Source organism: Muscardinus avellanarius (assembly GCF_963383645.1).
Source record: "Muscardinus avellanarius genome assembly, chromosome: 7".
NCBI lineage: Eukaryota > Metazoa > Chordata > Mammalia > Rodentia > Gliridae > Muscardinus > Muscardinus avellanarius.
Genome location: NC_137793.1, coordinates 28,156,525 through 28,183,614, shown reverse-complemented (window position 1 = coordinate 28,183,614; position 27,090 = coordinate 28,156,525). Strand labels below are relative to the sequence as shown.

General features: G+C 52.8%; 1 protein-coding gene across 1 annotated transcript in view; it reads right to left on the bottom strand.

Moving 5' to 3' along the window:
- Window positions 1–13,480, bottom strand: part of OBSCN (obscurin, cytoskeletal calmodulin and titin-interacting RhoGEF) — a gene marked incomplete at both ends in the record, with an annotated part of 117,594 nt that extends 104,114 nt beyond the window's left edge. The window contains 8 exons of the mRNA XM_080698667.1: window positions 1,200–1,475; window positions 3,288–3,563; window positions 8,910–9,191; window positions 9,786–10,052; window positions 10,472–10,780; window positions 11,151–11,411; window positions 11,725–11,994; window positions 12,496–13,480. Of these exons, the coding sequence (XP_080554793.1) occupies window positions 1,200–1,475; window positions 3,288–3,563; window positions 8,910–9,191; window positions 9,786–10,052; window positions 10,472–10,780; window positions 11,151–11,411; window positions 11,725–11,994; window positions 12,496–13,480 (2,926 nt within the window). The remainder of the gene's footprint in view (window positions 1–1,199; window positions 1,476–3,287; window positions 3,564–8,909; window positions 9,192–9,785; window positions 10,053–10,471; window positions 10,781–11,150; window positions 11,412–11,724; window positions 11,995–12,495) is intronic.
- Between the last annotated feature and the right edge of the window lie 13,610 nt (window positions 13,481–27,090).

Here is a 27,090-nt window from a genome sequence, read left to right as displayed (position 1 = left end):
GCTCACCCTCAACTCAGTGGTGCCCAAAACAGATGGTTCATAATTAGCAGAGCACTGCAAGGCAATGCACAAAGTTCTATGCTATGTATAAACCTAGGGGCATCTCTAAGGTAAAGTTGCATATGGAGGGCTGGTGCACAGCCTGTCTTCAATGCTTCACTGACTCACTTTCAGATCCACTGTGATATTTTCTGGCAGACAATCTGTCACAGCTGTTGCGGCCATCACAGCTGGGTCTAATACCACTACCTTTCTGACCTTAGGGGAAGGGCTCTGACCCTTCCTTGCCTCGGGTCTTCCAGGGCCATCTGTGGTTTCCCAGCTCTTTTCCAACTTGTAGGGGCCACAAAGAACAAGAGGAGGTAAATTCAGGAGGGATATCTACCTTCAGCACCAAACCAGAGAGTCACTTTTTTTTTTTTTTTTACCACAGCTACTGATACAAGAGAGCTGAAGACCAATCAGTAGAGGATAGAGTGCAAGGATGGGCCAATCAGGAGAGAGATGAGTACAATGATAAGCCCATCAGGAGAAAGCAGAATGCCAGTGTGGGCCAACTGAGAAAGCCACATGGCAGCATAATCCAATTAGAAGAGAGCCCAGTACCAGAGGGTTTCAATCAAGAAAGTACCAAAGTGGGCTACTCGGGAGATAGTCAATTACCCAACCAGGCCATGAAGAAAAAGTGACTAAGCTGTGTATGCTCTCCTTTCCCCAGGCTCAGAAACAGGTGGATAAATGGGAGGAAGGATAAACAGATGACACATGGGGGCCAAAGGCCAAAGCAGGGGCTTGTGAAGCTCTGGAGCCCAGAGAATAGGACAGGCAGGCAGAGGGAGCCCCCCACCTGTAGGACATGCTCAGTAGTCACACCCCACCCCTCCGTCCTCAGCACCTAATGTGAGATCATCAAACAAGACCCCAGATTCACTCGTGGTTCTCACCACAGTTTCTCCTCACCCCCAGACAGCATCACCAGGGTACACACCTAGTGACTCAAGCTCATTGGCCTGATCTGGTCTTGTGACACAGTGACACAGGCCTGGGAGCCCCTGGGCAGAGCTGGGGACACAGACACTGAGGCCTAAGGAGAGGTCAGATACCAGAGCCTCATGACTCCCAGGTGGCTAAATATGCCTTGAGTTTCACTCAAGTGCACAGGGTCCCTTCCTTCCTTTGAACCCAACACTGGTACCCACCTGTGACATCCAGGCGGAAGGAGACCCCCTGGCCCCCGGCCTCACAGCTGTACTCTCCGGCGTCCTCCTTGCCCACCTTCTGCACCACCAGCTGCCGCCTGCAGCCCGAGGCCTCCACGCGCACCCTGGAGCTCGAGCTCAGCTTCTTCCCATCCTTGTACCAGGTCACCTCTGTCTGGGCCTGGGCCACCTCGCAGCTCAGCGTGGAGCTGGCCCCCGCCTCGGCCTTCACCTCACTGCATGCCGGCTGCTTTTTGGCAAATACCACCTTGGGCTCTGGAGACAGTTGCAGAAACAGAGTCAGAGACAATCCAATTTCTAGACTGAATGAAGGTCCACTTTGTCCTCAAAACTCAGTGCCTCTAGGACTTATTCCGTTATTCTCAATTAAGTTTTCTTCTTTATATAACATATAGCATTTATATGTTAATACTTTCAGCAAGCTTTGGTGAATGGGAAATTCTATTAATAAACTTTCTAAAAATGTCTTTGTATCACCTCCAGGTTTGAATGAGAGTTTAGCTGGGTATGGAATTGCACAATTAGGATTGACTATTACTTTCCTTTGGTACTTTAAACACCATGCCATCGTTTTCTCTGCTTCTTACTAATGCTGAAAAATCTACAGTAAGGATATAGTTGTTCTATTAACCTGTTTTCTCTCTGGCAGTTTTTAACATCATGTCTTCGTTTGGGCCTTCTACAATTTACTATGAGCTACCTGGCCAAGAATTTACTTTCTTTACATGTACCATGATTCCTTATATGTCTTACATTTTAGGACTAATCTGAATTATTTCTGAAAATATTCTGAAGAATGACTTTATTATTTCATATTACTCTTTTTCCGTAGACTCTCTAAGGTCAGTTGTTAAATTCATTTGCCTTTTTATCTATTTCTTTTGAAATACTAGAGATTGAACCAACGGGTCTTCTACCATCGAGCCACATCCCCAGCCCTTTTTCATTGTTTATTTTGCAACAGGGTTTCACTAAGTTACCCAGGCTGGCCTTGAACTTGTGATCCTCCTGCCTCGGCTGAAATTAGAAGACTATGACACCTACCTGACATCTCAGATTCTCATAAAACAAAATTTGGCAAAGAGTTTGTGGTATCTGCATGTACTCACAAACCACTGCATACTGATGCAATACTAAAACATTATCTGATGGCAACTACAGATCAGTGTGAGACTAGCTCTCTGAAGTTGACATTAAGACTCCCTTTGAGAAAGAGGAATAAGTGTACTTCGCAGACTGCATTATGAGTCAGCCAGGGAGGCATGAATGCCCTTAGAAAATCTGTGACATAAACATTACATTGTAGATGGTGCCTACCACTCAAAGAACTCACCTAACCTTCAAAATGTGGAGATGTTGCATAAGCTATTTATTCTTTCCCTTGGAATGTTCTAACTAGAGAAAAAAGGCAAATGAGATTAGCCTTGTAAAGAGCTTTCTAATCTCTTTACACAGGAGCACATCCAGCATACTCTGCTCCTTCTACACTACTGCAGCACAACGTGGTCCTAGACTTTGATATGCATGGGCGTACAGAGTACTCTACAAATGGAAAGCTAGGGAAGAGTGTCCAAACACCTAAATTCATAATAGGCTAAATTTCTGTTTTGAGATCATTCCAAGTATGAGTAGGTACCCCAAATTACTCTTATTTTATATCAGTGAAATGGATACAGCTCTCAATATCCAGAACCCTCCTATGTTATGGGTGAGGAAAATGCAGGAGCTGCCAGACATTCTGGCAGGATATTCACACAGCCCAGGGGAGATGAAGCATGTGGTCTACCCCAAGCCCCAAGCACCAGGTACAGCCAGGTAGAGGCCTAGACAATGAGGAACACCACAAAGGTTCTGGAAGCTGCTGAGAATGGTTAATAAAGCAACACTCAAGAGGTACAAGCCAGTTCTTCTCCCTTCTGTCCCCATCCTTCCACTGTGGCTCACAAACCCAGGCCATGTGTGTCAAATGGGGTTAAAATGGGAGACCTACAGGGTGAGTTGTAATGTACCACCCAGGGTCCAGTCAGTCTCACTGCCTGCACCAAACAGTGTCCTGAAGCAACTGACCTGTGATGTCCAGGCGGAAGGAGACCCTCTGGCCCCCGGCCTCGCAGCTGTACTCCCCGGCATCCTCCTTGCCCGCCTGCTGCACCACCAGCTGCCGCCTGCAGCCCGAGGCTTCCACGCACACCCTGGAGCTCGAGCTCAGCTTCTTCCCATCCTTGTACCAGGTCACCTCCGTCTGGGCCTGGGCCACCTCGCAGCTCAGCGTGGCACTGGACCCCGCCTCAGCCTTCACCTCACTGTGTGCCAATTGACCCTTGGCAAATGCCACCTTGGGCTCTAGAGACAGACAGGAGGAACATACAGGGTCAGGCACTTCATACCAGACTCCTCCCTCCTCTTTCTGGGCATGAAGATCACCCTCAACTCAGTGAGGGCCAAAGCAGATGGTCCATGATTGGCAGAGAATTGCAGGACAAAGCACATCCCTATGGGCATCTCTAAAGTAAAGCTACATATGTGAAGGGCTGAGGCACAGCCTCTCCTCGTGGATGCTCTGAGCACTTCCAGATCCACTCTAATGATTGTTGGCAAATGAGCTGTCCCAGCCACTGTAGCCATCACAGTTGGGCCTGATATCACTATCCTCCTGACCTTCCCCACCTCAGATCATCCAAGACCATTATGCCATCAGTGGCTTCCCAGTGCTCTCCACAATGCAGGGACCACAAACAGCAGGTAAAGAGAGTCCACCTTGATCACCAAACCAGAAAGGTACATCTTTGTTGACGAGCGCTACCATTTGAATGCAATGGAGCAGAGTGCAAATGTAGACCAACAGCAGAGAAGAGAGTGAAAGGATGGGCCAATCCAGAGAGAGCCCAGTTCCAGTGGGGGCCAATCAGGAGAGAGTTCAGTGCCTTTGTGGGCCAATCCAAAGAAAACAAGTGCCTGACCAAACAATAAGGAAAGAGCTGTCTGAGCCATGTGTGGCCTTCTTTCCCCAGGTTCAGGGACAGGCAGACAGTTGAGAGGAAGGAAGAGGATGGACAGATAGATACATGTAGATTGCCAAGGGCCCAAGTAGAATCTTGTGGTGCTCTGGGGAATGGCAAGTAGGGGAAATCAGGTAGAGGAAACTCCCACCCTGAAGGACGTGCTCTACAGTCACGTTCTGCCTCCCCGTCCTCAATACCTCACTGTGCTGTCATGAGTCTAGACCCTGGACCTGCCTGTGAATCTCGCCATAGTCCCTGGCCCCAGGCCAGCATCACCAGGGTGCACAGCATGGCAGCTCAGCCCACTGGCCTGCTCCGGTCTTATGACAAACATGGTGACACAGGTATGGGAGCCTTGGGCAGAGCTGCAGACACACATGCTGAGGCTTAAGAGATGAAGGACACCAGAGCTTCACAGCACCCAGGTGGCTAAATGTGCCTTGAGTTTTGCTTTCAGTGCTTAGGACCCTCCCCTTCATTCAGTCCAACACTGACACCCACCTGTGACGTCCAGGTGGAAGGAGACCTTCTGGCCCACAGCCTCGCAGCTGTACTCTCCAGCATCCTTCTTGCCCACCTGCTGCACCACCAGCTGCCGCCTGCAGCCCGAGGCCTCCACGCGCACCCTGGAGCTCGAGCTCAGCTTCTTCCCATCCTTGTACCAAGTCACCTCCGTCTGCGCCTGGGCCACCTCACAGCTCAGCGTGGCGCTGGCCCCCGCCTCGGCCTTCACCTCACTGCGTGCTGGCTGCTCCTTGGCAAATGCCAACTTGGGCTCTGGGGACAGACCGGGAGGAACACACAAGTCCACACGGGCAGCTGCAAGTGACTTCCTCTAGCCCTGCACTAGTGTGCACCCTGGAGAAGTCCCCATCCTCTCAGCACAGGAGCTACACTTATCAACACTCCTGCCCCTGCTCCAGCGTTCTAGGTGGGAACGCTGGGACAGTCTCCATGCACCGACTCCTTCAGGTGCAACACAGATGGCACCCACCTCTCAGTGACCATGGAAAGTCTGTGCCTGGCTGTGCCTGGCACATGCTCACCCAGGGCCTAGAGCCCCTGGGGCTCCAGTACCTGCAGCTCTCAGCATGGGGGCTGCTCCTCTAGGGAGCCTGGCCCACTCATGATTCTAGTGCATCGCACCGAGGCCTCCGGAGCGGAGCGCCTTTCTCTTCTGGCCACTAGTGCTTTGTCTTCTCTGCTGTGACTTTTACTTCAATAATCAAGTGTTATCTGTCCTATTCACATTCCTTTTTAGACACTCTACCTTTACATATTAGATTTCTATTATGAGTAAAATATTTTCCCCATCTGTCTTTTGCCTTTTCTGTCATCAAATTCATCGAAAACACACACTTAGTGTCTTTAAGTAACTGACCTGCAATGTCCAGGCGGTAGGTGACCTTCTGGCCCCCGGCCTCGCAGCTGTACTCCCCGGCATCCTCCTTGCCGGCCTGCTGCACCACCAGCTGCCGCCTGCAGCCTGAGGCCTCCACGCGCACCCTGGAGCTCGAGCTCAGCTTCTTCCTGTCTTTGTACCAGGTCACCTCCGTCTGCGCCTGGGCCACCTCGCAGCTCAGCATGGCGCTGGCCCCCGCCTCGGCCTTCACCTCACTGTGTGCCAGTTGACTCTTGGCAAACACCACCTTGGGCTCTGGGGACAGACAAGGAGGAACACACAGGGTCAGACATGTGTGTTCCAAACCAGGAACTGCTCCTCAAAATGCCTGGAGCTCACCCTGAACCCAGTGATGGCCAAAGCAGATGGTCCCAGATTAAGAGAGCATTGCACAACAGTGTACCATGATCTATGCTATAACCCTAGGGGCACCCTTACAGCTGGGTATGTGAAGGTCTGGGCCACAGCTCAGTAGAGCCAATTGCTAGTATAGATCAGTCAAGGGAAACAGAGCATCAGTGTGGGCCAATAGGAGAGAGCACAGAGGCACTGTGAGCCAATCAGAAGCAAGCAGAGTGCCAGTGTGGGTCAGTCAGGAGACAGACAAGTGCCTGACTAGGCCATCAGAAAAGAGCTGCCTGAGCTATCTGTGCTCTCCTTTCCCCAGGCTCAAGGACAGGTGGACAGTTGGGAGGAAAGAGGAAGAGGATGGAGACATACGGACTGCCAAGGACCAAAGCAGGGTCGTGTGGAGCTCTGGGACCCAGCGTGTAGGACTGGCAGCAGAGGAGCCCCTCCACCTGCAGAACATGCTTTCCAGTCACATCCCAACCCCTTGTTCTCAACACCCCACACCGGGTCACATGAGGAGACCCCAGACCCACGTCTGGTTCTCACCACTATTCCCCCACCACCCCCAGTCGGTATCACCAGGGTGCACACCAAAGGCAGCTCAGCCCCTTGGCCTGCTCTGGTCTTGTGACACAGTGAAACAGGCCTGGGAGCCTCTGGGCAGAGCTGGGACACAGAGGCAGAGGCTTAAGGAGAGGCCCTAAGGACACCAGGTGGCTAAATGTGCCTTGAGTTTTGCTCTCAGTGCTTAGGACCCTCCCCTTCATTCAGTCCAACACGGGCACCCACCTGTGACGTCCAGGTGGAAGGAGACCCTCTGGCCCCCGGCCTCGCAGCTGTACTCCCCGGCATCCTCCTTGCCCGCCTGCTGCACCACCAGCTGCCGCCTGCAGCCCGAGGCCTCCATGCGCACCCTGGAGCTCGAGCTCAGCTTCTTCCCATCCTTGTACCAGGTCACCTCCGTCTGGGCCTGGGCCACCTCGCAGCTCAGCGTGGCGCTGGACCCCGCCTCAGCCTTCACCTCACTGCGTGGTGGCTGATTTTTGGCAAACCCTGATATTGGTTCTTGGAACAGACAAGGAGGGATGCAAAGTCAGAGTCCCCAAGCAAAGTTCCTAAGTCTTTCTTCTGGTTAACAAGGTCTGAATTCCAGGCAACACCAAGTCCAGCTATGGGGACCCACCTTGGCCTGAGTTTTCAGGTATGGCTCTCACTAAGTACAAGTGGGTGTGGTGTCTAACCTCTCCCATGATGTACTCCCAGACAGCAGTAAGTAGGCCTTGGAGTGATTACCAAGACATTCCTGACAAGCAGAGAGCTTTCTTCTTGTCCCCTAAACTCCTACCATCTACAGGTCACACTTTCTGAAAAACAGAGGAAGTCCTGGCTCACAAAGTCTCCGCAATTTTCTCCAGTAACAGCAGCCAGACAGCATTGTGCTTTTTGCTTTTCTTACAACTGACCAGACTTTTGATTTAGAAGTTTTTCATGATTCTATTGATGCAGGTTTTAAATTTTTTTGTGTAAGACACCCACATGCTTGCCTCTGGAAGGCAATGGCCAATTTTTCCGTCGTGTGCTCCTCATCCTCAGGTCTGTGAGCTGGACCTGGCCTGGAGTGGCCCAGAGTGGGTACCCCAAGCCCCTCAAGATCAGAGTGAGGTAAGCCCTCTTGAGGTGGGGGCTGAACCAATGGCCCATTCCATAGAGGCCCAGCGGCCATGCTCCTGTATAGTTTGCCTTCAACTTCCCAGGAAACACCTCTGAGCCCTTGCAGGGCCTTGGTCAGAAAACCTTAGACTCTAATCTCAATCTGCCAAGGATACCTCAAATATCTCTTGATTTCTCTCAGCCTCACTTCCCTCAGTTTTAAAGAGTAAGGTGTCAAAAACAATGTTTAATGAAGTTCCCAGCCTTAAGCCCAGTCCACAAACACACAGTGGGATGTAAAATAGTCCCGATACAGAGAAGAGACAAAAATGGATAAGGGAGACATCTGCTCAGAGATGAAATGCTCTCCCAAAGCGAGTTCATAGCCCTCAGTCCTAAATTTTCTTTATAATCTCATTTTTTTCCCACATCTAGATCCTTCACTCAAGCATTAGTTTGGCATCTTATTTCTTTTCCTATACAGAGAAGCTGCCCCCAACCATTCCCTGAAAAAAAGAAGAATCCAGAAGACCACTTTGCTGTACTGGCTGCAGGGAGACCTGCTCCCCACCCTGCAGGTACCTGGGCACACGCACACAAAACCACTCACCAGAAACCCGGAGCTGGAAGTCCACAGAGTCCTTGCCCACACGGCAAGAGTAGGTGCCCTCGTCCTGTCGGGTAACGGAGGACACTGCCAGCCGATGCTTTGTCCCCACGTCCTCCTGTGAGAAGCGCTGGCAGGAGCTGCCCAGCTCCTTGCCATCCTTGTACCAGTGCACACGGAAGTGGGCCTCCGAGGTCTCACACTCAAACTGTGCCAGGCCCCCAGCTATAGCATCCACACAGCCGCCCACTGAGTCTTTGTGCAGAAAAGGTGTGAGGCCTACAGGGTATGGTAGATGGCCAGTCAGGAACCACAGAGACCCTCAGTGTGCACTTGGCCGCAGTGGTTAGCAGACTTAAATGCCCGGGCTTGGGGACCACACAGGACACTGGTCTTCATCCAGATAAGAAAGACTAGCAAGAGGCCAGCCTAGCTAGCTGAGTCCCAGCCACAGGGGTCTCCTGCCATACAAGTGACCCCTCCTCTGTTAGGAAGTCCTTCCTTCTACAGAACTAAGTCTGCCCTCCACCTTCCCTATGGGGTCAGAAAATAGCTGCCCTCTGCCCAGAACCCCTTACACCACCCTCAAGCTCGTGGACAGAGTGCATTCCAGCACCACAGTCGGAGCCCAAGGAGGGCATGAACTCCCGCCCACCCACCCACCCACCTGCCCTCACCTTGCACGGACAGCTGATAGGCGATGCGGGTCCCAGGGCTGATGCACTCGTAGAGGCCAGCGTCATCTTGCACCACATCATGCACCAGCAGAGCCCGCTGACCAGCTGATGCCTGCACCTCATACTTGGGTCCTGGGAGCAGCACGCGGCCGTCCTTCAGCCACGTCACAGCCGCAGCCTGGTCTGACAGCTCGGCCAGCAACTCTGCTTCCTCATGGAGCCGGGCCAGCACCTCCCTGGCAGCCTTGGCCGGTGGTTTGTGGACAGTCAGTCCCGAGGCTGCTGGGAGCCAAGGATGGATGGCAGAATAGGGTATGGACAGAGGGACCATGAGTGGGTGACAGAAGGGACCATGAGCCATGCAGGAGATGAGAGAGACAGACATGGAGTACAGGGAGATAAAGGAGAGACCCCAGTAGAAAAAGATGGAATATAGAAGAGGGAGAGAGGGAAAGGAAGGAGATGAGAGAGGAAAGAAAGAACATAAAGAGGAGCCAAGAAGAGAGAGAGAGAGAGGCAGAACACAGCACACCAGAAAAGGCAGACAGGAAGAAAAGCCAGGAGAGGGGACAGAAAGGAAAAAGAAACAGAAAAAAAGTAGAAATGAGCCAATACAGTGGGAGGGAGGAGGAAAGGAGAGGAAGAAAGGGAAAAGAGGCAGGTGGAGAGATGAGTGTCCTTGGTGCCCGTGGTCCACACACACCCTGTCCCCCAGAGCAGCCAGCCTGGGGTGAGTGGCCTCAAGCCCCCCACTGCCCTGTCCTACTTCATACAGCTGCCCGCGGGCCAGCCCCCTGAGCAGCAGCAGCAGCTTTCCATGGACCCCTGCCCTGACCCCCAAACCAGAAGGAAAAGGACTCAGGACTAGAGGCCTACCTCGGACCTGCACTCGGATGCTGCTTTCAATGCCGTTGGCCACAAACTTGAGCTGCGCCCCGTGCAGGCTAGCAGGCACTTCTCGGATGGTGAGTGTGTGCCGGGTGCGGTCACAGCGGATCACATACACACTGCTGGCCTTCAGGGCCATCCCGTTCAGGAACCACTCACCCTCAGAGGCCACCGTGAGGTCGATGGAAAAGGTGACCTCACCGCCCTCCACTGCTTCCACTGCCTTCAGGGGCGTCCTCACAGCCAGCTGGGGGGCTGCAGGGCAGGCAACATTAGGAAGGATCCAGGGCCAGGCATAGGTCTCTGCCATCCCTTTCCACTTCCCCTGGAGGTTAGACTCAAATGGCCCTTGGTCCGGAAAGTATGGCCAGAACACAGGCAGTGACCATGAGCACAAATTGGGCTCATGACAGATGGTGGACAAGTTGGGACCACCCAGCAATACCCAGGATTCTACTGGGTATTCCCTGCAGTGGGGCAGCTCTAAAGCCCCATCCCCTGGGGCTGCTGGAGACAGGCAGGGTTCTGGTGGACCTGAGTCCTGTCTTGGCATCCCCTCTCCTATAAGGAAGCTCCTCAAACACAAGCTCTACAAGTCCTCTCTAGAAGCATGGCTCTTTTTGAGGGCAGGGGGCAGCCTCATGTACTGCTCATTAGCAGCAAACTCCACTTACCCAGGTGGATGGTCCCTGGGTACTCGAGGCAGGGACTCTGGCCAAAGCTGTTGATAGCTGACACCCTGAACTGGAAGTCCCCTTCCTCAGCCACACCGGTGACAGTAAACTCCGTCCTGGCCACCCACTCGGCCTCATGGCACCGGCTCCAGGCATAGGCACCAAGACGCCTTTTCTCTACCAGGTAGCCATCGATAGTGACTGGGCGGTCCCCATGGGGTGGTGGGGACCAACCAAGGGTCACAGAACTCTCTGTTTTGGCCTTCACCACAAGGTCCGCAGGAGGGTACAGGGGTGGCCTCCTAGGGGCTAATGGAGGATGGGTCAAGGTCAGTGACTGGGAGCCCCCTCCCCAAGCCCTGGGTCTGGGGTCATCTAGAAAAGAGATCACAGAAGCCCCAGCCCTCCAAAAGACTTGTCTACCAGTCGCAGAGAGGCTGTGGGCTCATAACCTCCACCCCTAGAACTGTAGCCATTAGCTGATGCAGTAGAAAGGGCCCCAACCTGGGAGAAGGAGCCTGGAGACCCAGGGCAATGGTTGAAGCCTTCACCATTCTCCCCATAGAAAGCTGGAGCAGGCCCATGGCCTTGTTCAAGAACCAGAGAGTGTTATTGCCACATTCAGTGGATGGAGCTAGAGAAACCACACCGCTTCCCCCACCACTCCCCAGCCCCTTACCAGACACACAGAACTGCGTGGACGTGCGGCTGTCTCCAGCCATAAAGACCACCTCGCCCATGTCCTCCAAGGTGCACTGGAAGATGGTCAGTGTGTGGCACGTGCCTTCCACACTGATGGCCACTCTATCCCCAGCCACCACCTCCTTCTGATTCCACAGCCAGCGAACAGGCTCTTCTGGGACCGCTAGCTCCACCCAAAAGATGGCCGTGTCCCCAGTGCGCACTGCGGTCTTCCGAGGCAGCTTTCGGGTCAAGTTCCCTAGGGTGGGAAGAGTCCCCATACTGGTCAGCCCCTCTCCCTACTCTCCACCCGCCTTCCCCTACCTGCCTTGGGTCTGTTTCCAGTCCATTCTCCCGCCTCTGACTCGCCTGGTCCCCCAAGCCTGGTGCCCCAGTCCATCCCCTTCCAAGTGCCTCTGCCCACCTTCTGGCTGCCCACACCCCCTTCACTCCTGCTCACTCCATCAGGCCCCCTGCAGAGGCCCAGCCCCTCCTCTACCCCACAGGTCGCGCTGCACCCCAACCGAGGACCACCAGCCCTCCTGCGTCCTTCCACGCGCTCCCCCGCCTGCCTTGGACGGAGAGCTCGGCCACCGTGCGGCTGCCCTCTGTGGTCTCGCAGATGTACACCGCATCGTCGTCCGCGGACACGTTGCGCACCGTCAGCCTGCGCTCGGTGCCCTCCTCTTCAATGCTGTACTTGGCGCTCGCCCACAGCCGAGTCTCCTCCTTGAACCACGAGGTTTCGGTGGCAGGCTGCGGCACCTCACAATGGAACGTGGCTGACTCCTTCTCCCGCACCTCCAGGTCCTGCAGTCGCCTCTTGAAGGGCACGGTGGGCTCTGTGGGGACAAGCTGGTGAGAGCGCTGGGCGGGGAAGGCCAAGGTGGAGGATCCCGGGAGAGCAAAGGGCACGGGAGCGGGCAGTGGGGGTAGGGAGTAGGGAGCATGCGGGCTGGGGTTGTGGGCGGAGGGCAGTCAGGAGAAAGCAGGGTCGGGTAGGGGAGTAAGAAGGTGGGCTAGGGATGGAGTGCTGGGGAGGAAAGCGAGGTAACAGGAGGGCAGGGCGCCAAGTGGGAAAAGGTGGAGAATGGTAAAAAGGGGGCCACGCAGGTGTGTTGGGGAGGGGCCTGCGTGGTCTGCAATGAGACCTGTGAAAGGGCAAGAGCCACCTTGATCTCCAGCTACGGATTCCACAATCCGACATTCGCGGGTGGAGGATGGCAGCTGCCCACCGGGGCAAGAGGGGGCGGGTAAAGGGGCGGGAAGAAGCCTCCACCCGCGCGCGCGCTCCGAGCAGCTACTTGGCGCAGAAACCGCGCGCCCCAAACCCTCAGCCTCACCTCGTACGACCACCAGCACGGAGCTGTAGGTCTGGCCCACGAGGTTGGACGCGGTGCAGGTGTAGAGGCCGCGGTCCGACTGCTTGCAGAACAGGATCTTGAGCACGAAGTTCTCTTGTGCGTCCTCGTACACCACGTGTCGCCTGCCCTCGGTCACCAGCTGCCCGTCCTTCTTCCACACGGTCTCGGGCTTGGGCTCGCCCGTCACGTAGCAGCTGAGGCGCGCGTGCTTGCCCTCGGTCACCGTGCAGGTGCGCGTGCCGGCGCCGGGTGGCGAGGCCGGGGCGCCCTCCGCGCGCATGGCCTCGCGCCGCTGCTGCAGGTGCGCCAGGAGCGCCGACGTGGAGGCCCCGGGTGGGCTGGCAGCCTCGGCGTCCGAGTCCACCACCAGCGAGGCGGCGGCGCTGGTGGCACCCAGCGGGTTCTCCGCGCGCACCTCGTAGGTGCCGCCGTCGCGCGGCCGCGCGGCCCGGATTCGCAGCGCGCTGGCCGCCCCGAGCTCCTCCACGCGCACGCGGGGGTTGTCCGGGGCGCCCAGGCGCCGCCCGTCCTTGGACCAGCTCACGGCCGGCTGCGGCGAGCCGCCCACGCGGCAGCGGAAGGTGGCCTCGGCGCCCTCCCGCACGCGGATGGACGTGGGCCGCAGCAGAAAGTGGGGCGCCTGCTCCGCGCCCGCGGCCTCGGCGTCCACCTGCAGGCCCACGGCCGCGAAGGCCTCGCCGATGGCGTTGCGCGCGCGGCACACGTACTGCCCGCTGTCGCCTAGCGCCAGGTCCAGGATGGTGAGGCGGTACATGTCGCCGTCCTGGGCCAGGCGGAAGCGCGCGCCCGCCTCCACCGGCTGCCGGTCCTTCTCCCAGCTTACGTGCGGCGTGGGGTTGCCCACGATCTGGCAGCTCAGGGTGGCGTCCTTGCCCACCGACACCATGAAAGCCTTGGGCCGGGTTAGGAAGCGGGGCGCGCCGCTGAAGGAGGAGTGGTCCATGATGGTGGTGGAGGCGGGAACCTGCGATGGCGTGGGAGGTAGGTCACAGTGGTGTTGGGAGGAGCCCCTCCCCTGCGCCCCACTTGGCCTCCTCCGGTACCCAGTGCTGCCTGTGTAATCTAAGTTAACACTGGGTCCTCCCTCCCCAGTCATCTCCTCTCCGCCGCCCCCTATCATCACCAGGTGGCGCCATGGCCCAGGAGTGCAGGGTTGCCTCTTTGCAGGTCTATGGGGTCTGGCACTTCAAATGGACTATTGTAACTGCGAAGGGTCTCCCCTTCCAATCCCACACTCCAGTTGGAGGTCCCCTCAAGAGCAGATCCCCAGCACTCCAGCAGCCAGGCAGGCCCTCTTCCACAAACAAGCTCCCAGAACTTCCCAGTGCACCCTAGGCCACTCTGCCTGTGATGTCCAGTCTCCTTCTAAAACTCCAGTTGGCTATGTGTCCCTAACACAAACGGGGGCCTACTAAGCCCTGTCGGGTCTGGGCACTGGGAGACCCGTGGGCACCTGCCTTTTGCCTATCTCTAGCTTTTGTATATCAGGGTGAAGGCTGTGACTCTCCTCCAGGTACGCCCACTTCCTTTATCCCTCTTTTCTCCCCATCTTCAGCTCTCCCTTTCCTCCTCCAAGAGGACTGTCCTGTCTGTAGCTGCCTTGTGCCAGGGTCTTAAACCTAGGGTCTTAAACCTCTCCTTAATCCTAGACATGGGGGTCACATACTTCATCAACCCGCAGGGAAGGGAAGAAACCCCTGGCCAAGCAAGCTGATCTCAACACAAGTGCCCCAGGCCATTCAGCTGTGTATGCCTCTGTACCTCTAAGCACCTGCCTGCCTGCCTCACACCCTCCCTCCTTGCAGAATGGGACCCTGGTGGGAACAGAGGGGTGGGAGGAAGGGCCTCCATAATAAATTTGGCTGAGGACACCTGCAGAATACTGCTAGGCTGGGGCTGGGAAGAGCGCAGGGTCTCCAAGCTGAGACCAGCAGGGCCTAGCTAACCCGGGCCCTGCCAGCTGGACACTGAGTAGGGAAGGGTTTGGACACCTCAGTGTTTCTGGACACTATCAGTGCCCAGGTGATGTTGGCTTCTGTCCACCTGAGGCTGAGCCCCAGCCAGCCCTGGTACAAGTGGGTGTAGTGACATTGTGTCTGCCAGCCTGCCTTGGGTCTTACATAAGTATGATGGGCCCCACCTGGCACCCTGGGTGGATCTGATGTGCTTCTATCTGTGGGCAGACCCAAGTACCCACTGCAGAAAGGCCATCAGCAAGGTACCCTACGTCTGCCTTCCTCAGCCAGATATGCCCGTCTCAGGCTGCCCTGAGTGCTGAGCTGGGTTTGTGTTCCTAGGGGCCCTCCAGCTGCCAGTCCTGTGATTCAGGTACCTAATCTCCCTTAATCCTCCTCTAGGAAGCTGAGCCTGGCCCCAGCCTGGGCTGCTGGGCCTCGTTTGCTGACTCACTGTGCAGTCAGCACCTCTGTTCTCAGTGTCCCCCAACACACTCATACCCAGGTCCCCATCCCTCTTGGCCTCAGGAGGGCACAAACAGTGGGGGGGGGGGCACCATGCAGCACAAATCGGGATCTCCACAGATCCTGCTGGGGCAACTTTCAGCAATCCAAGGGCCCTAAGGTCTAAGATCTTACAAGCACTTCCCAAAATTATATGGTCAGCCTGCAGGTTTTCCCAAAGCACCATAGGGTATCCTTCTGCCTCAACATCCTCACCACAACCACCACACACACATATACACAACACCCAGAGCCTGAGCTGGCCTGGCCAGGAATACACGTACAAGCCTGTGAGCAGCCTGGCACCACACGTGTTTAAGGGGAGCTGGGCATGGCCCTGGCAGGTGCTCAGGCTAACCCTGACCTGGCAAGAGCAGGAATCCACCGCAGAGTTCTTTCAAGGGGATGGTGCTATGCCCTGCTACCTACTCAAAGCCTGAATTTTCCCCAAAAATATGGTGCAAGTGGCGTTTCACGCAGGTTCTCCCTACTATTCATACAGCAGATCAAGGGGACTCGTCTAGAGGCCCCAGCCTTGGAGCACCTCAGCCACCCTGCCAAGTAGGCATCCCTACTGGTGAGCAGGCCTGAGGCTCACTGAATGCGCACACTCTAGGACCAGGGAACTGCTCTCCTTGCCAGGTGCCCGTATTACAGATGAGGAAACTGAAGTCACCTCGAAGGCTCTAAGGAAATCCCACTGGGGACAAGGACAGCACAGAAGCCTCCTCCCCTTGCCTGGTTTGGACTGAAGGATGCTGAGTGTGCTTCCTTGTGGGTACATCAGAAGCTTCCTCAGCAGTGGTAAACTGAGGCAGGAACCACAGTCCCTATCCTCCTGGGAAGGTCCCTTTTCTCCCTTAGATGTCTGCCTAGGAAGGGGGCTCTTTAAGAGCCACACTTAAGTTCCTCAGCCCTTTAGGGACCTTCTCCAGCCCCACAGGAGTCTTGGGACCCTCTTCTACCCAGGTTACACCCAGGTGTCCTTGGCTGGCCCATGCCAGCCTTCTTCCTCATCCACTCACCCATCCCCTGCCCACCCAAGCAGACCCTCCACCCTAAATGTTACAGGACTTTGCCACTCTCTTCTTACAGGGTTGTTTTCTGGATGAGCCCAGAGTGGGAGGTGGTTCACAGGTCCTGGCAGGAGAACCTGGGTCCCCTTCCCAGGAGCCCCGCCTCGCTGGCCCTCCGCCTGCCCCCTCACGCTCGGCTGGAATCCACAGCCTCCTGAGCCCCCCACGCCCTTCCAGAGTGCGTTTCCAAGGACAGTTCCTGAGCCTGCACCTCACCTTAGACCCCTGGGCCTGTGGCTGCCCCCACTCCAGAGGAAATTCTTTCCTGGAATCAAGTATCAGCGCCCCTCTGGCTGTCCCCTCCAGTGAGCCAATGGGCCCAAAATAGCCCCAGCTGTCAGCAGGCATCTATCTCAGTAGAGGTGGGGGCAGGGCCGGCCAGACCCCCAGAAGCTCTTAGAGTGGGAGCTGCCTGGAGAAGAGGTGGGTGCATAGTGTGGCCCCAGGCCCCCACTAGACAGGCTGTCTGCTGCCCCTTGCCCACCTGAGAGGTCAGTCCTGGGTTACAGGAGGGTGGAGCTGGAGTCCATCCCCTCCGTCCTCAGAGAGGAGACACAGCCCGCTGGACCCCCAAGGTGCCATAGTTCTGCAGAACCGTGACCTTCGGCCCAGCCTCCCTCCAGGAGCCCAGGACGCCCCCCGCACTGCAGCTGTCTGTCTCCTCACCTGTCTCTGGGGGGCTTGGGGCAACGCCCAGGCTGGGGCACAGGTGGTGGGTTGGGGCTGCCGGGTCTTGCCTCCTTCCTTGGGCCCAGGACAATGTGGTTCCCACCCAGCAGCCCACGCTCCAGCCGTTCCTCAGACTGGACGGGGACAAAAGGACAGGCAAACGCTGTCAGCTGGAGAGGCTGGGCCCGCCCCACACCGCCCCCACCACTGCCAGGCCGCCCAGCCCAGCTCCAAAATAGCCCTGGTGTCACTGTCCGGGATCCAGTTTCACCCTCGGCCCCAGGAAGGCAAAGGGCAGATGGTCAGGGACACGGCCGGGACAGGTAGACGCCTGGGACCCTGTGTCGCCAGCCGAGGGGCTGGCACAGCCCTTACTCAGACCAGCACTAGACGCCAGCGGGGTGAGGAGCCTAGGGTACCCAGGATACCCACCAGGTGGTCAAGCGAGCAATTTAGAAGAAGAGACCACATAGGGGCCCAGGGACCACCTAGGACCTCCCAGAGTGACCTAGACCTGTCCCAAGGGGACTCAAGAGCAACCCAGGACCACCCAAGAGTGACTCGGAGCCACCTTCAAGGAAACTCAGGTCCATCCCCAGGGGGCCCAGAGGCCACCCAGGATTTCCTCAAGTGACCCAGGACTACCAGGGAGACATAAACCACCTTCAGAGACCAAGGACCACCCCCAGGGGGACCCAGGACCATCACAAGGTGCCTAGACCCACCTTCAAGAAAACTCAGGCCTTAAATGGGGAACCCAGGACCTCTCCGAATGACCCAGGCCCATCCCGGGTGATACATGTCACCCTAGAAACCAGGGCTACCTGGGGTGCTGACACCTGACCCTTCTGGGGCCCAGAAGTGGAAGGGATGGCCAGGAACCACATGCAGGTCTCTGGGTTGTACCTGCTCTGCCAGGCCACACCTGCAGCCTAGCCTGCCTCTGAGTTACATCCCCAGCCCTTTTTATTTTTTGTTTTGAAACAGGGTCTCACTAGATTTCTGAGAGTCTCTCTAAGTTTCTGAGGCTGATCTTGAACCTGAAATTCTCCTGTCTCAGCCTCCCGAGTACTGAGATTACATATATGTGTCATCATATGTGAAGGTCCTGGGAGAACTCAGCCTTCCCAGAGCTCAAGGATGGATGCTTGGCAACACACCCTGCCTCCCGCCCGGGGTGGGGGGGAGAATGCCCACCATCCTCCCCCAGCCTCAGGACAAATGTGAACTTGGCATTGTGCATACCTACCCAGGGAGAGGATGAGATTTGCCTGGAGGCTGAGAATCCATCCATCGGGAGCAGGAGGGGCCACCCAATGGGAGTCCTGGAGTCTTTCCCAAGGGGGGCCAGGACCCCCACCTCTGGAGACCTAGGTCCACAGTAGATGGCAGAGCTCTCCCAGCAGGCTCCATCTAGAGACACAAAGATCCGGGGAGGAACGCCAAGGAAGGTTCTTGTGGCCGACACTCTGCGGCACCTTTCCTCAGGTTGTCCTTGAACTGTCCCCCAGCTCATGGGGGCAGAGAGGGGGAGGAGGCTCACACTGCTGGAGGAGGGGCACTGCTGAGCAGAGCCCCTGGGGCTGGGGTGGAGGGAGGGAATATGGCGACCACCAAAGTAGACTTGTTCCCCATCCCTGAGCCAGGGCTAGGGTTCCATCTCCTCACCAGCACCTCAGCCTCCGGTGAGGACCAACTTCCAGGCTGCAGACAGCCAACACCTTGTGTCCTTAGGTGGCAGAGAGAGCACAGGAGAGCTCTCTGGGGTCCTTTTTATAAGGACGCTAATGCTATTCATGAGGCTCCAGCTCATGACCCAGGCACCTCTTGAAGGCCCCCACCTCCTAACACCATCACCTGGCAGGGAGGGTTTCATGTGTGGATTTGAGGGGACAAAAGTATTCAGTGTGTAACCCCCAAAAGGAAGAAAAGTTGTGGAAGATGCCAGCCCAGGAGCCATGACCGGTGCCTAGAATGTATGGGCACAGGTATGTGCACGTGTGATGCACGGGTGTGGCTGCATACGTGTGTGCTCATTGGAGTGTTCATATTTGCATATGCATGTACTCTGTGTGGATGTGCATGTTAATGCATGCAGGTGTGGCTGTGTGTAGAGTGTGCATAGGGTGGTTTTGTGCCTGTGTGTGCATGTGGGTAGGTGTGGGCACCTGTCTGTGAGGAGACAAGCGTGTGAGCATACCCATTCCTTCCCATGGAAGGCCGTCCCTGCTCCCAGCTGCCTACACTGTCCTGGAAGCAGCCCTGAGCTCCTGGGCCTCCTACGACTGTCTCCTGAGCATCCACAGCACAGCCCATAGCCCTGGGGCTGGTTCTATGCTTCTCACAGCCCTCTGAATTTATAGGCTCCCCTCCTCCTTCTGTTCCTTATTTCCCAGCAGCAAAATTCCTATTGTTTTCACTTAAACTATTATTTTAACTGATATATAAAAACATAAGAAGTGTACATGCTGATGAACCCCTATTTGATGTTTGCAACACAGTGGTTGGAAAAGATTTTGCCCCATAGAGCTTTGCAGGGCTGTGGCTTGCAAAGAGCAAAGAGCGCCGTGTGTGCCACTCCCACCATCCGAGGCCTCCAGGTGCCAACCCGAGTCCTTGCTGGATCCTTCTACTGGACATCCTTCACTGGCTCAGTGTCTGGTCAGCAGGGTGCAGAGTGGGGAGGGAGGAGACAATTTACTTAGAAACAGCAAATGTCAAATCCGTCCCTTTTAATACCATTCTCACTGGTGAGCTCTGTGAGGGGCTGGCGCTGCTTTGAGTGGTGACAGCGGGGGCATGATTTGAGTAGACACAAGCTCAGAGACAGGGCTGAAGAGTCCGTGGGAGCTCAGGACCTCAGCACCTGCTGCTAACGCACAGGGCAACAGCAGTGAGCCCTGGATCCACAGCCATCCAAGAGGGCGCCACAAAGGAGACAATACCTACCCTGACCTATAGAACAAAGGGCAGGAGGGAGAGAGGTGCCAGACCCCAGCCACACTGTGCAGATGAGGCTTGGAAGGCTCCTATTACTACGAGAGCAGGGGCAGGATGAGTGAAGAGAAAGGGACCACTAAATCAACATTTTTGTGCTGGGACTCCTCCCCTTCCATGACCAAGCCTCCCTCTGGGTTCCTCTTTGGGTCCCTCCTCCTCCATATCCCAGCTTCCACCTCCTCCTCCTCCAAAGCCAGCCTCCTCCGTCCTCCTTTTTCTGTAGTGTCTCATTGGATCTCCCCCTTCTAGATGCCTGATTTCCTTGCTGCTTCCCAACGTCACCCACTCTAACCCCTTTTAAAAGCTGCAGTTGCCCCTTTTGAATCTGGCTGTGGGAGTTTGTGATGTCCTGTGCTCCTCCTGTCTTCACGGGAACTTGGCCTCTTTCCATGTTGACTTGTGCTCCCATCTGCGCCCAGTCCTGACGGCCTTCCTACCCTGACAGGGACCCCTACACCAACACTCACTGTCAGGATAATGCAGATGGAAACCAAAATGCATCCCGGTCCATGAACACCCCCATCTCCACCCACCCTGAGCCCCTCACGCCTTCCACTCCGTGCTCTGTGAGCTCAACTTGTTTTGATTCCACATGAATGGAACATGCAGCATTTATCTTCTTGTGCCTATCTTATTTCACTGAGCATAATGTCCTCTGGGTCTATCCAAGTAGTTGTTAATGACAGGAATTTCTCCTTTAAAGGCTGAATGGTATCCCATTGTACTTGTGCCGTTCACCCTTTGCATCTGTGGGCTCTACAGTCTTGAATGTGGTCAATCTCAAATCAAAAAATATTGTGAGGATCAGAGGTTTGAAGCCAGCCTCAGCAGCTTTGTGAGGCCCTCCCAAACTTAGTGAGACCCTGTTTCCAAATGAAATATTAAAAAATAGGACTGAGGGTGTAGCCTGGAGGTATAAGGCCCTTGGGTTCCATCCTCAGTACCTATACATAGTATTTACATTGTGGTATTTGGTAATCTAAGTAATCTAGAGATAATTTAAAGTATATGGCAGCCAGGCATGGTGGCATATGCCTGTAATCTCAGTACTTGAGAGGCTGAGACAGGAGGATCACAGGCTCAAGACCAGCCTCACCAATTTAGTGGGACCTTGTTTCAAAATAAAAAATAAGGAGATGGAACCTAGGCTTGGTGGCACATGCTTGTAATCCCAGTACTTGGAAGGCTGATATAGGAGGATCGCAGGTTCATGGCCAGCCTCAGCTACTTAGTGAGGCCCTCACAACTTAGTGAGACTCTGTTTTAAAGAATAGGCCAGGCTTGGTGGAGCATGCTTGTAATCCCAGCATTCGGGAGGCTGAGACCAGAGGATGGCGGTTTGCGGACAGCATCAGCTACTTAGCAAGGCCCTTCGCAACTCAGTGAGACCCTGTTTCAAAAATAAAAAGACAAGCCAGGCATGGTGGCGCATGCTTGTAATCCCAGTACTTGGGAGGCTTAGACAGGAGGATTGCACAGGTTCGAAGCCAGCCTCAGCTACTTACTTAGAAAGGCTCTCTGCAACATAGTGAGACCCTGTCTCCAAATAAAATAGAAAATAGGTCTGGGAGTGTAGCCTGAAGGAAGGTAGAAAGCCTCTGGGTTCTATCCCCAGCACCACACTAAATTAATTAATTAATTTAAAAGACTAAAGAATAGAAATAGGGCTAGGCGTGTATCTCTGAGGTACAGTGCCACTGGATTCCATCTCCAGTACTGAAAAAAATGAAAGAAAGAAAGGAAGGAAGGAAGAAAGAAAAGAATTTAAAAATAGGGCTGGGGGTGTAGCTCAGAGGTAAATGCCCCTGGGTTCAGTCCCTAGTACTGCAAAAAAAAAAAAAGAGAGAGAGAGAGAGATGGAGGTTTAGCATGGAGGTATAGCACTGAACTCCCCTGAGTTCAATCTGCAGTACCAAAAAACAAACGAAGATAGAAAACGAATAGAACCTTAGAAGAATGTTGGACACTGGTAAAAACAGTCACATAAAGGAAGAAAACAAGCCAGGTGTGATGGTGCACACCTGTAATCCCAGTACTTGGGAGGCTGAGATAGGAGGACCAAAGTTCAAGGACAGTCTCAGCAATGTAGCAAGACTCTCAGAAACCTAGCAAGACTGTTTCAAAATAAAATATAAGGGAAAGCATCTGATTCCTTACTTTTTGTGACTTAGCATAATCTCACTTAGCATAATGTTCTCAAGATCCATCCATTTCCCGAAAATACCACAATTGTATTTTTTTATGGCTTAGTAAAATTCCATTGTGTACATATCCCACAGTTTTGTAATCCATTCATCTGTTGATGGACATCTTGGCTGGTTCTCCAGGTGAAAAAAGAGATCCTATAGAGGAGCAAACAAGACAACCTAACTGTGGGGATGGGAGGTGGGGAGAGGAAAACTCTTTAAAGCACATGATGTACTGATTCATATCGAAGTCAACCACTAAACCAAGCATGGGAGGGAGGGATGGGGAGGGAGGGAGGTGGGGACTGGGTGGGGGCTGGCTGGGTGATGTGTGCACTTATGCCTACACAAGTTTTTTACCCCATTATGAGGTATAAGTACAATGCACCAATAAAAATTAAATTATATACTAAAAAATAAAATAAAATATAAAAATCCTGACTAGATCAACAGCTAATTTTGCATCAGACACATGATGCCAGAAGACAGGAAACAACGGGACGGTAGAGATGTTAACCACCCCAACTTAATCACTGCACACTGTATACAGGGACTGAATTATCACACTGCACCCCATGAATTTGTACCATTAATAATGACTAATTCAAAAACAAAAAAATAACAACTTTTTCTTGTCTAAAACAAAATTACATGAGTTTGGTAATCTAGAGTTCCTCTGCCTTGGTGCATGTGACTACACACCTCCTGAAGCTGAGTACCACATGGGCCCAGGTAGGAAGGCACTCACTCCTAGGGTAAGTCATTCTCTCTCACCAAAACCACAACCAAGAAAAAATTGCTAAAAACTACTAAATCCAGCCGGGAGTGGTGGCACATGCTTGTAATCCCAGCATTTGGGAGACTGAGAAAGGAGGATAGTGGTGCGCGGACAGCCTCAGCTACTTAGTGAGGTCCTTTGCAACTCAGGGAGACTCTGTTTCAAAATAAAGAATAAAAAAGGGCTGGGGGTGTGGGAGGTAGAATGCCCCTGGGTTTCATCTCCAGTACCGCCAGAGACAGACAGACAGAGACAGAGATAGAGAGAGGCAGAGAGAGAGACAGAGACAGAGAAAGAAAAGACCTGCTAAATCCAAACATTAAAATGACTGTAGCCAAGCCAGGCCTGGTGCCGCATGCTTGTAATCCCAGCATTCAGGAGGCTGAGACCAGAGGATCCGAGTTTGCAGACAGCCTCAGCTACTTAGTGAGGCCCTCTGCAACGCAGTGAGACCCTGTTTCAAAATAAAGAATAAAAAATAGGGCAGGGGGTGTAGCTCGGAGGTCAAATGCCCCTGGGTTCCATCTCCAAACCTACACACACACACACACACAAAAAAAAAAATACTGTAGCCTACTTATAATTGTCATTATTATTCAAATTAGTAACAATTATTAAAATGGATTTCAAAACTTGAGGGATGTTTTAAAGTCCCACGTAGTGGTGGGAATTAGGATGTTCCTGGTTGAATTCTAAAGACTTTCTCATAGTGTTAAGAGGAATTCCGTTGTGCTCACTCATTCAGGTGAGAAATTCAGCAGGTGTGGTGGCACATGCTTGTAATCTCAGTATTTGGGAAGCTGAAACAGGAGGATCACAGGTTCACAGCCAGCCTCAGCTACTTAGTGAGGCCCTTTGCAACTTAGTGAGACCCTGTTTCAAAATAAGGAATACAAAATCAGGCTGGGGGTATAGCTTGGAAATAGAATTTCCCTGGGTTAAATCCCCAGCACCACACACAAAAAGAAAAAGAAAAAGAAAAGAAAAATTTAAAAGTGACCACATGCTTTGATAGTGTTTCATGAGAATTTGAACAACTTGAAACAAATGCAAGGATTTTTTTTTTTTTATGGTAGTGGGAATGGAACCCAGGGGCATTCTACCTTCGGGTTACACTCCCAGAGCTATTTTATATTTTATTTGGAAACAGTGTCTCTTAAGCCAGCTGAGGCTGGCTTCGAACCTGCAAGATCCTACTGTCTCAGCCTCCCAAGCACAGAGATTACAAGCATGTACCACCATGCCTGGCCAAATGCAAGGATTTTAATAATCTATCCTATGTCCACTAAAACAAATGCGGAGAACAAATTCTTTGGCCCCAAGTATTTGCCATGGCTTTGACAATACTTGTAGAACATCTTTCTAATATGTCCAAGGAAGATAAATCATCAGCATCATCAGCACGGTTGGGGGCCCGCCCTCTCCTTGTCATAATTTAAAATTAGAGTCCTTGGGGCCAGAAGTCACCACAGAATGGAGTGCCACCTCCTGCCCCAAACAGCTGTCATCGCTCCTTGGAAACGCTAAGATTAGGATCACACAAATTCCTAGCATAGAAATTAAGGGCCACAATTAACTGGATGACTTAACTTGGCGATCTTCCCACTTCACTGTGGTTAGAAAGTGACCCTTTTTACTCCATGACTGCCACAAGGTGACTCAGAACCATCCCTGCATCTTTGATCTGAGGAACTTAAAGAGCTAACTCATATTCCCTTGGCCATGGGTTCTAGATACCAACTCATTCAACACTCCATCCTCGTCTTCTAGTCCCATGTCTGTGCTAGGAGATGCCCTAGAAAAGTCATTTGTAGCCAGGCGTGGTTGCACACGTTTATAATCCTGGCACTTGGGAGGCAGAGACAGGAGGATCGTGCAGGTTCGCGAAGCCTTCGAAGCCAGCCTCGCTGGCTTAAGAGACCCTGTTTCCAAATAAAAAATATAAAATAGGTCTGGGAGTATTGCCTAGAGGTAGAAGGGTTTCCAAGAACCCCAGTACCACCAAAGAAAGGAAGGAAGGACGGAAGGGAGGGAGGGAGGGAGGGAGGGAGGAAGGGAGGAAGAAAGAAAGAAAGAAAGAAAGAAAGAAAGAAAGAAAGAAAGAAAAGAAGGAAGGAGGGAGGAAGGAAGGAAAGAAAGAAAGAGCCGGGTTTGGTGGAGCACTCTTGTAATCCCAGCATTTGGGAGGCTGAGATAGGAGGATCCTGGTTCGCTGACAGCCTCAGCTACTTAGTGAGGCCCTTTGCAACTCAGTAAGACCCTGTTTCAAAATAAAGAATAAAAATTAGGGCTGGAGGTGTAGCTTAGAGGTAGAATGTCCCTGGGTTCCATCCCCAGTACCACAAAAATATCAATCCTTCTAGAAATCTTTCAATTTAGACAAAATACTCTTTTTCAGTAAGATGAAATACTTTGTTCTTTAGTTGTTTCATCAAACATAGCTTAAAAATTCTCTAACCCATTATATATAGAATCACATATTAATTGTAATCTAACCCCTAGTAATTTGTTTTATTAAGATCCAAAATAATGCAAATTTTTCAGGCATGAGGGTACACGCTTATAATCCCAGTACTTAGGAGGCTGAGATAGGAGGATCACAGTTTCCTGGTCAGCCTCAGCTGCTTAGTGCCACCATGCCGGGCCAAAATAATTTCTAATGACTTTTTTTACCTTACCAAACTTTAATAAAGATTTCTTTAGCCAAGCATGGTTGCATACACTTATCATCTTAGTACTTGGAGGGCTGAGACAGAAGAATCTCAGGTTCAAGAACAGCCTCAGCAATTTAGTGAGGCTATCAGCAACCTGTTAGACCCTATTTCCAAATAAAAAGTTAAACTTGTCTAGGGATATAGCTTGGAGGTAGAATGCCTCTGGATTCAATTCCCACTAACACACACACACACACACACACACACACACGCCGGGCGTGGTGGTGCACGCTTGTAAGGCTGAAGACAGGAGGATCACAGGTTTATGGCCAGGCTCAGCTACTTAGGGAGGTGCTCTGCAACTTAGTGAGACCCTGTTTCAAAATAAAGAATAAAAAAATAGGGCTGGGGATGTAACTTGGAGGTAGAATGCCCTTGGGTTCAATTCTCATACTGAAAACAAAAAAATATTTATTTAAGTCATGTGAACTAAAAGTTATTTGGATCCATTTTGTTGTTTTTAATTTATGAACGCTCACTTACCTGTAATTGACATACCCAATCTTTTTGTGACCTGAACTTTGGCCAAAAGACAGCTAGTCATAATATGGGTTCCTGATTCCAGATGAAACAACAATATTTAATCATCCTTTGTTTCTTCTTTGCCCTTAATCCACAGGTTATCTCCCCAACATTATAACTTTAGACCTAAGAGACTATCAGAAGGAATTTTATCTTCATCCTTGTTTTTCTTGGTACCTTTCTTATATGATGTAGAATTTTTGTTTCTCATCTCAGTTACTCTGGTTGTACATCCATGTCAGAAACTCAACTGCCCTTTTACCTGGAGGTTTCTAGAACTCAGACCCCAATTGCTTCTTCCGTGGGTGAGACCTTCAAGGGAAAACCAGAATGTTGGGAGTAAGTTCTCACTTACTCTTCACATGTTCAGACTTCTTCAGACGTTTCTCAGTCACCCATACACAATCTCTGAGAGATCCTGGGTACCAAGGAAATACTTGGTCACCTCCCATGACACTCAGTACCTTTATCTGTGCACAGTTACCTGGTGCCTGCAGGGCTTGTCAGGGCCACTTTCCCCACATTGCTGGGTTCAGGTTCATTTTGGGGCCGGGTTGGGTGTATTTCCCTTGTCCCCATGCCACCTCAACTCAGCTGCAGGATGTGTCTCCTCCAGAGAGCAGTCCCCACAACCCCCTTAGTGATGATTCTGTCCTGGGCAGGCCCCTAATTTTATTAGAAGTAAATTTTGTGGTGTCATATGAAAAGACACATGTTTAAAAATGACTTGACAAGCACATTTGCTGTTTGAAAAAAGGGCGAACTTACCAAGAGCCGGGTAACCAAGCACACTCAGTGGGAAGTCTGCCCAGTCTAGTCTAACGCAGACTTCTGCACTATACTCCTATTGATGGGAGCGTAGTTTCACTGTCTTACGTGGTTGGCTAGTACCGAGAATGCTGCAGGCTTATAGGTGCTCTTGCATGACTCCGAGCCACATTGAATTTAGTCAGGGAAGCTTGGGAGAAGAGCAGAGATCCACCTCTTCTGCAAGTCTCCTCTCAGAAGCCTCTTTTATTGATAAATTTAAACAAAGCATCTGTTAATGCTGAACTCAGGGTGCACAGAAATAACTTATTATCTAAGGTAAAAGCCGGAAGGGAGGACAAGCAAAGTACAAAGGAAGAATGTCCACCAGGGCTCATTTCT